This window comes from Elephantulus edwardii, unplaced genomic scaffold, assembly GCF_000299155.1.
Source record: "Elephantulus edwardii isolate Elephantulus edwardi_28Jun2011 unplaced genomic scaffold, EleEdw1.0 scaffold00002, whole genome shotgun sequence".
In the NCBI taxonomy this organism is placed as follows: domain Eukaryota; kingdom Metazoa; phylum Chordata; class Mammalia; order Macroscelidea; family Macroscelididae; genus Elephantulus; species Elephantulus edwardii.
The window spans coordinates 15,264,651-15,276,920 of record NW_006399752.1 but is presented as its reverse complement, the minus strand read 5'-3'; the positions used below and the strand labels follow the sequence as shown (position 1 = coordinate 15,276,920).

General features: G+C 40.3%; 1 protein-coding gene across 2 annotated transcripts in view; it reads right to left on the bottom strand.

The window, feature by feature from the left end:
* Positions 1-7,973, bottom strand: part of GOPC (golgi-associated PDZ and coiled-coil motif containing) — a 49,108-nt gene extending 41,135 nt beyond the window's left edge. For both annotated transcript variants that reach the window (XM_006879003.1, XM_006879004.1), the window contains exon 1: positions 7,686-7,973. In XM_006879003.1, the coding sequence (XP_006879065.1) occupies positions 7,686-7,973 (288 nt within the window). The remainder of the gene's footprint in view (positions 1-7,685) is intronic.
* Between the last annotated feature and the right edge of the window lie 4,297 nt (positions 7,974-12,270).

Here is a 12,270-nt window from a genome sequence, read left to right as displayed (position 1 = left end):
AGATCTGTCATTGGGTGACTCTCACTCACATTACCAAAAGTAATCTTTACTTCAAAAAAGCCATCACACAAAATACCCTCAAACTTCCTGTTCTTAACATCTTTACCTTCCTTTAAAGCTGTCTTCTTCAACATAAGGCCAGTTTACTTATAACTGGCAGGTTATAAAAATTCACCCAGAGGTGACTGAGAAGAAATGCCTGCTCTCCACTTAGACCACAATCCTTAAAAGCCCTAAAAATGGAAACAACCTAAGTGCCCATCAACAAACGAATGGATAGAGAAGCTGTGGTATATTCACACAATGGAATACTATGCTGCATTGTAAAGCAAGGAACTCATGCAATATTATTCAAAATGGGTAACCCTGGAGGACATTATGCTAAGTGAAATATCTCAGTCACAAAAAGACAAATACTGCATAGTGCCACTATTGTAGAACAGGACTGACATCAGGGTTGGGGTAAAACTGAGAAAAACTGGATAAATTATGTATACTGCATTGAAACAGATGAGGGAGAGAACAGTTTAAAAATGACATATGATGGGGTATTATGGTTATCACAAGAGTCCAGAATAAAGGTTGCATAGTGGAGTATACTCTGGGCATGAGGGGAAGAGGGGGTGGGGGGGATACTGTATACCAATGAAGGAATTTTTCTTTCACTTTTCAAAGAAAAGAGTGAACTGGGGGGAGGGGTGGGTAGGGAGAAAAGTGTAACAATGAATGAATGGAAATCTGAAATCTCTGTAAATATTCATTAAAATTAATTCAAAAAATTAAAAAAACAACTTAAAAAGCTCAGTTCTACGCTGACATAATGGTGTTGCCATGAGTCAAAATCACAGCAAACCAAAATCCTTTTTTTTCTGTCTACTTATACTTTAAATCTTTCATTAGAAGCCCTCAGAAATATCAACTACTATAATCTAAGAAGCCCTGGTGAGGTGGTGCATAATGTTGAGCTACTAACCAAAAGGTCAGCAGTTCTAATCCACCAGGCGCTCCACAGGAGAAAGACAAGCAGTCTCAGATTCACTGCGTCAAAACTGACTCAATGGTAGTGGATTTCTCTCTCTAGCATATTCAACTAGATGTTTCCCATCAACATATAAACAAGTGTAAGTTTACTTTTCTAGATCCATGTTGACATAACCAAGTTTCTCCTTGGAGGCTAGGAATTTGAAACTCTGTCTCACATACTTTGGGCATGTGGCCAGGGGAGACTGGTCCTTGGAGGACATCATGTTTGAAGTGTGGAGGGACAGCACAGGAGAGGAAGACTCCAGATGAGTTGGACTGGTAGAATAACTGGGGCAATGGGGGTAGGTGTGTCGGAGTCAGTGAGACTGGCTCAAGACAGGGCAGGCAGAGTTGCTGTCCGTAGGGTCACAGGCGACTCAAAAGCACATAAGAACAAGAAGTTTACTTTTCTGTTTAGAGAAAAAGGAAAACAAGAAATCCTTTGAGCTCCACAATCTCCCTTTCCAGTCACATTCACATTCTCTGCCTGCTTTTCTCTCTAATACTTCCCTCCCTTCTCAGACAAAACTGTATTTGTCGAGAGGCTGATTTTTGTTGTTGTAGTATTGCTCCTTTCTTAAACCCCTGTAAATAAATAACGCTAACTCTAACTCACAGGACTCCAGTGAGAATGAAATGGGTTGTAGATGACTCAGGACAGTCTGGCACAGGTTAACTGCCAGATAAAGTTGCCATTAGCATTATTACTTCTGTCTCACATACATCTAGCTACATGTACCACACTGACACCTGAGAGTCCTACGTGGTGCCCTCAGCCTTCTATTCCACTCCATCCTTACACTTTTACCTCTCAAAGCAGTCTTGTTGTTAGCACTTTCCTCCCTCTCCACTGCTGGGCTCACACTATGAATTTTTTTTCTTCATTGTTTGAAACTGAATTCCTTTTGTGTGTAGCTCGTTTTACAGAATATTGAACCCCATACTCCTGCAGATGACCTTAATTATTTTGCACATTTGTTGTAACTGATGAACCGATACTGATACAGGAGTATTAATTAAAGTCCATATTTTATATCAGGGATCATTCTTTGTATTGCATAAAACTGTCTGAATTTTGACAAATGCGTAATGTCCTGTGTTCACCATCACAATGTCATACAGAATAGTTTAGGTGCCCTAAAAAATGAACTGTGCTCCAACCATTCCTAACTCCCACCCTCCTTGATGAACTCTTTTTTCTTTTTAGTTACCAAAAAAATTTTTTTAATTAATTTCAATGAAAATTTACAGAGACTTTGGATTTCCATTCATTCATTGTTGCACTTTTCTCCCCTCCCAACGTTCCCCTCTAGTACACTACCCTCTTGGAAAAGTAAAAGAAAAATTCTTTCATTGTTTTACAATCCCTTCCCCACGGTTCACTCCACTATACAGCCTTCACTCTGGACTCTTGTCATGACAAAAACCCCTAATAATTTTCCCTCTTAAAAAGTTTTCTCCCTCATCTGTTTCAATGCAGTATACATTATTGAACCCATCCTTCTCAGTCTCCTCTCAACCCCGAGGTCAGTCCTGCTTTACAACAGTGGCACCCTGATGAACTCTTGATCTTTTGACCGTCTCCATAGTTTTGCCATTCTGGACTCACTATTATCATCTTGCCTCACTAAATTTCTACATTTCTTTTTGTCATTCTTCCAAATAGTCTCTTTTTTTTTTTATTAAATTTTATTAGTTTTAATGAACATTTACAGAGATTTTGGGTTTTCATTCAAATAGTCTCTTTTAATCTCCTGAGATCATTGCTAGGTTTAAAATACTTCATTGGTTTTTCATTGGTAAGTACGTATTACACTGTATACAAAACCATGGAGATGTGACGCCTACTTACATGTTTAAAAATCTAGCATTTCACTAGTTTGTCCCCCTGGCTCTCCACAGCCACATATCAACTCCTTTTCGGTTATTCAAGCCCACTCTCAGCTTGCCACACGTTTTCCTATTTGCTACACTAGAGTGTTGAAAATATTCTCATTTTACTTCATCTTAATTAATTCCCCTTGTTATTAGGTGCCACTGAGTGAATCCTGACTCACAAAGGGTCCATGTGACCAGGCAGATATACCTCACAGCATCTTCGGATTATATGATCTTAACAGAAAGAGCCCTAGGGGCACAATGGTTAAAGGACTGGTCTAACAAAAAAGGCTGTCTACTAACAGCTGGCAAAGGGAGCTCTGCTGGCCTTCCGTTAGAAATTACACTGCAATCCCAAAGGCTTGTGGTACAAATCCACCAGCTGCTCCACAGAAGGATGAGCAATCTCCTCCCATGTGATTTCATGCCTCTGAAAACCCACTAGAGGGTCAGATATAGGTCGGTTTCAACACAACAGCCTTCAACAATAGCTCGGCATAGGTGGAGGGTAAGAGAAAGACCCTCAGCAATATGGATTGTTACTGTGACTGCAATAATGGCTTTAAGCAAGTTGAAGATGCTGCATGAGGCCAACGCAGGATAAGGAGAAGTTCTGTTGTTCAGAGTTGTCATAAACGGCGGCCAACTCCAAAATACATACCACCACCACCACCACCACCAGCTGTGCGGGGAGCTCGGGTGGCACAGTCCATAGAGAGTCGCACTAGTAACCTGAAGGCCATGCATCCCTGATGGTTCATATCCACAGGTGCTTCCAAGGAAGAAAGGTGGGCAATCTCCTTCTGAAGCCTCAGAAACCCAGTGGAGGATCGGCGACAAGCTCGTCCTGACTCAATGGCAATGAGGAGAGTTGAACTGAGCAGCTCTTGAGAGAGAAAAGACTTATCAATTTGCTGCTACCAATATTTTATACTGTAGAAATCCTGAGTGTAGTTCTACTCTGTGCTATCAGGTCATTATGAGTTAGAAGCAATTCAACAGCACACCACAATAACCCTTAAGAGAGCAGACTGTAAGGCTTTCTCCTAGAGCTGCACTTGAACTACCAATCTTTCAGTTAACATCCAAGGACTACACTGCCCCACCAGGGTTATACATCTTTCATGTACCAGCTCAATGGTCATGCCTCCTTTGATTCCCTGAAACAAGCTCTTCTTACTCAATGTAGCCTTCCTTCGAAGCACTAATGCACGTTATAATTTCAAAGTAGGTGATTATTCCAAGGGACTCAAGCCTTTAAAAGAGCAATGATGGTGTCTGTATTTGCTCTTTATTTCATTCTATGCCAATATGGCATAAAAAGAGAACTCATTCAGTAACTGCTAAGGGAAAGAAGGATGTAGCAGAAGAGATAAAATTTTAAAGAATGCTAAGTTACCAGAAACCTGTATTTCAATGCAGAGAGCTGAGGTACTCTAACATTGTCATTCTCAAGCTTTGTTCTATTCTAACCCAAACCTCCTACTGCCACTCCTACTATAATTACTACCACTACCTCAATCAGTACCTGTGACACCAACAGACAACCATCACCAACCAGCTCACCATAGCAGGAATTCTTAAGCAGGTGGAAAATACAAGAAAGATGTGAGTCATTAGAAATAGCATCACCTTAAAAAGTTCTGCTATTCTCCACCCTCCCCTTCCTTTAATATCCTTCTTGCTAAGTACCACTTACAGAAAATGTTGTTGTTATATATGGTCAAGTGGGGATCCACTCACAACTGACCTTACGGCAGGTTTTCAGAAGCTTAAATGACAAGGGAGGAAATAGTCCATTTTTCTCCCTCAGGCAGTTAAGCAGTCACATATTTACTTAAAAAAATTTTTTTTGCAGCAAATGGTTTTCCTAAATACCAGATTAATATTAAACCTGGTGTCACCTAAAGACACAATGGCTTAGCAGTAGAAGGGGCAATATAGAAGGATATGCAAAGCTAATTTAACTATACTATAAATTATCTGCAGTTATGCACACCCATGTTTATCACAGCTTTGTTAACAATAGCAAAGAGTTGGAAACAACCTAAGTGCCCATCAACAAACGAATGGACAGAGAAGCTGTGGTATATTCACACAATGGACTACTACACTGCATTGAAAAACAAGAAACTCATGCAATATTATTCAAAATGGGTGACCCTGGAAGACATTATGCTGAGTGAAGTATCTCAGTCACAAAAGGACAAATACTGCATGCTGCCACTGTTGTAGAATAGGACTGACCTCCTCGGGGCTGGGTGAAAACAGAAAGTTGGGTTCAATAATGTATACTGCATTGAAACAGATGAGGGAGAAAACTGTTTAAAAGGGATATGTGAGGGGGAAAAAAGGGATATGTGATTAGGTAATTTTGTCATGACTGGAGTCCAGAGCGAAGGCTATAGTGGACTGGACCCGGGGGGGGGGACTGTAAAACAATGAAAGAATTTTTCTTTTACTTTTCCAAGAGGGGAGTACTGGGGGGGAGGGTTGGGAGGAAAGAAAAGTGCAACAATGAATGAATGGAAATCCAAAGTCTCTGTAAATTTTCATTGAAATTAATAATTAAAAAAAATTTAAATTATCTACAAAGTATCTGTGGCTTCATTATATAAAAATATTTATGATGGTAGCATGGTTTGAGGTATTAATTTCTAAAACCACTAAACTGTGGCACACTGTTATTATATCAGACAAGTAGCCTCTACTACTATATCTTAATGTCTACGTATGTGACTCAATGTAACTATTTAAATACAGTGAAAAGTTACAGAATCTAGGTATCTGCCAATTGATAACATCAGAAGCAACAACTCCTGAAAATATGCAGGATACAATAGATCTACTATGAAAGAATGCTAGCATTAAATCTCTATCCTCAGACGTACACAACTACACAAAAGCTGTTAAAATTACTAAATAAAAAAAAAACACACCACAAATAAGTCAACTAAAACTGAAAAAGTAAGTAAACAAATTAAAAAGCCAAACTGTCTCTGTCTCCATATTTTCTAAGACCTTTAAATCAAAGGTTTCAAATATGTTGGGGAAAATATGTTCACATGGTGATTTGCTAGCATCTCTTATTTTAAGAAATAATGCCACCTGCTAAGCCAGGACATGAATGTGTAATTATAATTTCTGGGGGAAAAGAACATAATTTTATTTCCGTTTTTAATACTCATCTAAAATGTTTAAAGATGAAAAAAATAAAAATTTAGCACCACCTCCTACACACAGAATGATCCTTTCTCCAAAATTAGATTTGAAATCTGATATCAGAATGTCTCAAGTAATTTAAAAAATAAATTAGGTATTGTTTCATTTTTAAAAAGCTGTTTGTCCTCAGTAGATAGATTCTCAAGTGATTTGAAAGAGCTTATGTGGAAAAAGCTACTCTTGTTCTTTGTTATTTAAAACTAAAATACTATTTCCAAAAAATAGAAAAAGCAATTTCACTAATGTAGAAAAGAATTATCTTCTCAAGACTACCACTCATTAAGAAATCAGGAGACATTTTCATTTATCTAGAAGAGATCTTTTTATCTACCTGCCTTCAAATCAACACTTTCATTCTGGCTAAAAGTCTTTTCAGTGAAGCAAAGGTAGAAAATCTTAAGTATGCAACCAAGGTTAATAAGAGATTATATACACTTTTCTCAAGACTGACAGAGATGAGAAAAAAACAAAGGCCACTAAGCAGAGAGAAGGCATTATCTATATTCTTATTGGCTTGGGCCCAATATGAATATAGAAAATAACTTCAATTATTCTAAGTGGTAACAACAATGTCTTTAGGAAAGCCAATGTTCAAAATCTTTGCACATGGTTGATTATCCCATTTTTATCTACTTACAAAAACTCACTCCCATTTAAGTTGCCTGATTAGAAAATGTTCTTTATTTAATAAGGTTACTGAGGCACGATTTCTAAATATGTGAATAATGCCCTAATTTAATTTTCTGCACAATGTTTTTTGTTGGTTTGAGGGGTCGATGGTGAGGAACCACTACCACTAACTCATTCTCACACTAAAATTGGAAACCAAAGCAAACAATCATTGCACACACTTGAAAAAAAAAATAATAAACCCAGACTTTGGGAAATACAATCAAGTGTCAAGGCATAGAGCTTAACGTCAGAAGTCATTTGAATAACTACAGAGAACTCTGGAGATGTCTGCCTGAAATTTAAGGACCATCTGTGGATGAAAATGGAGAAAAGCAATGATGCTAATGTGTTTATCCTACCAAATTTTCCTAAGAGCCTTGATCAAATTCCTCTAAATAGTTCATGTATGCCGAGAACATTATGTCTCTGCAACCACAGACATGGATGTGTAATAGTTAAAATAAAAACCATCAGGTCTCTTTTGGTCAGGTGACATGAAAACATTTATTTTACCAACGTCTCAAATGTCAAAAGGTGAGTGAAGGTAGGCAGTCATTCTTATGACAGAGAAACCTTGAGCTTACTAAGTCTCAGGTTCAGTAATGAATTATGTACAAGGCAGGCGGGCGTAATTAGTTCCTATTTCTTCCTCACTGAGGTCCCAGGAAGGTGGATGACAGGATCCCAGGAGACTCACCTGTCGGTCTACCCTTTACCCTCCTCCCCCTTATTGAAGTCCTTCCTTCACACGCACTCTCCCTTCACATTCACAGACCAGGTGCCCAGCAGGCAGGCTTCTAGGGTCGTCTCAATGATGCCTGTAAATGAGCTCTGACGCTCCCTGGCTGCCAGGGAGTGAACGGGGCCGCGCCAGCGCTCACACAGCTCACCTCAAGCTTGTGGTTGATTTGGGACACAGTCTGGGCTTTATGGCAAAGCTGCGCAAAACAGGAGCTCAGGCTGGTCATCTTCTGCCGCCCCTCGTAAGTGATGTCCGCCTGATCCGGATCGATCTCGCCCAGGAGGAGATCCACATCCACGAAGGCCTTATCGAACTCCTTCTCCAACACCTCCAGCCACCGGAACATGGACACCCCGCCCGGGGAGACCCCCACGGCACAGGAGGCGCCCCCAGGACCCCCACCGGCCCCCGCCGGGCACGGGCCGCCCGCCGACATGGCGCCGCTTCGGGCCTCCCCGGCCTTCTGCGGACCCCCGCCGCCCACCCTGCACGAGGGGAACTGCTGAGATTGGGGGGCACCCCGCGCACGCACGTTCCGCCGCACTGTGTCCTGGCTTCGCGCGTCTAACGCGGACAGTGTAGCCCGGGAGAAGCAGGAGCTGCGAGGCTACAGCGGAGGCAGCGGCTGCAGCGGGGGCACACGGAAAACCGGGGACCGTCCCACCTCCGGCCTGCTCCCGCTGCGCATGCGTAGCAAGGAAACGAACAGACTCGCCAGCGGGGACGACGTGGGCGGGGCTAGGATGCGACCTTGGCCTATGAAAGGCCTCTGCTCGGGACCGCTGTCAGCGGCCATCTTGACAACTGGCAAACTCCTACTTTGGTTCCTGGGAGTTAGAGGCGTGTGGCTTCTGATTCTAAGTGGGAAAGATCTGAGCGGAGAGAGGCTGTCCACGTTGCAGGAAGGGATGGCTTCCGGCCTTTTGACTTCACAGTGGGCGGGAGCTCTTTTAAAGTCCTAGAAAGTTGCTGCAATAAAGTCTAAGGGCAGAGAAAGGAAAGCTTGGGAAGGCAGTGTGAGCATGCGCAATGGCCACGTTCTCTTATCCAGGTCCTGTTCCTCGGCGGCCTGGTAGACACACTGGCTCTTCTTGGTAAAGACCAAAATGAAAAGCCCCACTGACGTCCAGTCAATTGGATTCATAGGTGCAATATCTCGGCCTTAAACTCTGGATGAGAACTGCTTGAATTGTAGATTTAGTCAATAAAAGTCTTAGCCGAGCCAGACTAAATATATAAAAGATCCTTCCTCTTGAGTTGGAACTGGCATGCTCCCTCAGGTTTTGGTACACATATATAAAAACTATTTGCGTTCCACTCTCGTGCAAAACTAACTTTATCTACAGTATTCCCAAGAATATCATTACTAGGAATGATTAGAATATCATTAGCTGGGAAGATCTCAGCTGCCACTTACCTACATATAATATTAGCAATGAATTTTGAGAAATTTTAAATTCGAGAGGAGAATAAACCCATAATAATTATCAATAACTTTGTACTTAATATGTGGTAAGAATCGTGCTGTTAACTTCCTTGATCCTCACAAAAATCAAATGAGATAGGAACTGTCACTTTAATTTTTCTAGATGAATCACAGGTATTATTAAAGTGAAGTTTCAGTCTAAGTATCTTAAGCCTCCACACCCTTGATGTTAACCAGGAGGTGTAATAGAATGGAGAAATCTATTTATTGTGTATATGACCAGTATAAAATGATAGAACAGTCCAAAAGTATATCACTGCTATAATTAATGACATTGTTTGATAATTTCCACACTCTATTAAATCACCTTTCTTGGGGATGGGAATAAATAATAGATGGATTTTCCAATATGACTTTCAGTCAGTCAGCCAAGTAGCTGTGCTCCAAATTTCCAAATTGTCGTAAATTGGTGAGTTTATTCCAAATAGGCATTAACTTGATGAGCACGTCCAGAGTTGCATCTGTTGTTAGTTGATGCTTGTCAATTGGTACACCATCAATTCCTGCGACCATATTTTTTGCTAATTCTTCCAGGAAAGCTTGATCTTCCTTCATTATCACTGCCTCCAGTTCGGGTACTACTGGCTGTGACTCCAGTACAGCTTGAACTTCTCCCTTCTTTACCATTAGCTCCTGTTCATATGGTAGTTCCTGATATTTTTCAGTGTCACCAGCACTTTTTTGATACAGTGACTGTGTATTCATTCCTTCAGTCTTCTTTTTATGCTTCCTGGATCATTCAAGATTTTGCTTATAGCAGCTCTTTGTTTTGCAATACAAGGCTTGAATTTGTGTTTCAGTTCCTTCAACTTGACAAAAGCTGAGGGAGTTCTTTTTTTGTTCTACAACTCTAGTTCTTCACATATTCTGCTATAATATTTTACTTTGTCTTCTCAGACTTCTCTTTGGTGAGGATCATCAAAAAGCAGCTAGAACAGTAAGTACATTGAGAGAAAACTGACAGAAATATAACCTAAGATTTGAAAAGGACATAGCACCAGCGAGAACATGGCTGATATCAGATGGATTCTGGTTGAAAGCAGAAAGTACCAGAAGAATGTCTATTTCTGTTTTATTGACTATGCAAAGATATTTGATTGTGTGGATAATGACAAGCTATGGATAACATTGAGAAGAACGGATATCCCACAACACTTATGCTTATAGAAAAACTGTACCTAGACCAGAAAGCTGTTCTTTTAACAAGGCAAGGGAACACTGAATGGTTTGAAATCAGAAAAGGAATAGCTGGGTCATACGGAATTTCTAAATTCAATTTTATTTATATTTTTTTTTTTTAGGAAGCACCAAACTGCCTTCCAGAGTGGTTGTACCATTGTACAATCCCACCAACAATGTATAAGAGTTCCTATCTCGCTACATCCTCTCCATGATTTATTACTTGCTGCCCTTTTAAGCTTTGCCACTGTTACTGGAATGAGATGTTATCTCATTGTGGTTTTGATTTGCATCTCTTTTATTGCCAATGATTTGGAGCATTTCTTCATGTGTCTGTCTGCCATTCTACATCTTTCTCTGTAAAAATTATTTCCATGTCTTTTGCCCATTTTGTAATTGGGCTATCAGTCTTTTTCTTGTGGAGGCCCAGGAGGATTGTCTGAGATGGTATTACCAACATGTTTGTTCCCATTCGGTAGGATTGGAATATGGTTGGAATATGGTTTTGATAAATGTTGATAACTGAGAGGGGCATCAGGCCTTGTGTTCATAGGGTCACTATGAGTTGTGCTCGACTTAAAGGAATTCAACAATAACATGGTCACTAGGCTTGTAATATACCCTGAGAAAATAAGAAATGAGGCACAAACTGAAAATTGTACACCAATGTTCATGGCAGCATAATTTACCATTGCAAGAATATGGCAAGAATATGAAAATGAGGATCCAAGCAGGGGAGGGGAGAGTAGAGTGGAAGCAGAGAGACGGAGGGGAGTGTAGATTAATCATGGACTTTACAATTTGGTGGGGAGTGAGGGGAAATTGGAAGAATCTGCTCTGAAAAACAATGTATTCCAATTTTGTAAATAAACATTTGATATACTAGACGTCATAAAGAACTCTGGTTGAGAACTACTTAAGCTGTAGATTTAGTCCATAAAGTCCTTTAGCTGAGCAAAACGAAATATGAGAGTTTGAACAGGCACCTCTGAGGTTTCTTTGATATTGAATAGGCATCCTCACAGAGGAGAACTCATCAACAACCTGCATTATATAGATGGCATAGCCTTACTTGCTCAAAGTAAGGAGGACTTGAAATGCTTACTGTAGAAGGTCAAAGACTATACAGCCTTCAGTATGGATTATTTTCAACATCAAGAAGACAAAAATCCTCACCACTGGACCAATAAGCATCATCATGATTGATGGGGAAAAGATTGAAATTGTCAATGATTTTGGCTTACAGTCAGAGAAGATCAGGAAACTTATTGCATTGAGCAAGTCTGTATGTAGTAAGGGATCTCTTCAAATTACTGAGGAGCAATGACATCAATTTGAAGATTTAAGATGGGCCTGTTCCGGCCCTACTCTTTCCAATCACTTGCTATACATCTGAAAGCCAATCAATTAAAAAGGATGACAAGAGAAGAATTGATAACTTTGAGCTGTGATGTGAGAGAAGAGAACTGAGTAAGTATCCCATGGAATGTCAAAAGAATACACAGATATGTCGTGGAGAAAGTGTAGCCAGGGTGCTCCTTAGAGGCAAAAATGACAAAGCTTCAACTCACATGCTTTGGGTATGGTGTTAGGAGAGGCTAGTCATTGGAGAGCGGCATCATGCCTGGAAAGGTGGAGAGTTAGTGCAAGAGAAGACATTGAATGAGATAGATTGATGCAGTGACTGCAACAATGGGTTAAAGTATGTCAAAAATTATGAGGATGGCACAGAATAGGCAGGGTTCATATCTGGTCATAGAGTCAGTATGAGTCTTACTCGTATGAGAATCCAAGAGGAGGGGAAGGGAAGAGCTTGATTATAGATGGGGAGGGCTTGATTATAGAGTCAACAATTTAATGGGTGGAGGGGGAGGTGAGTAAAGGAAAGCGGAAAGATCCAGTGTGAAATACAATGTATATGAACTTTGTAAGTAAACCTATATAAAAGAAAAAATTTTAGTAAAAAACCAGACCAAAATAAAAAACAGCACCTAACAACTATAGCATCAACAGAGAACTACCAGAAGTCCAGGCTGGTTTCAGAAGGGGTCGTGGTACTAGAGATATT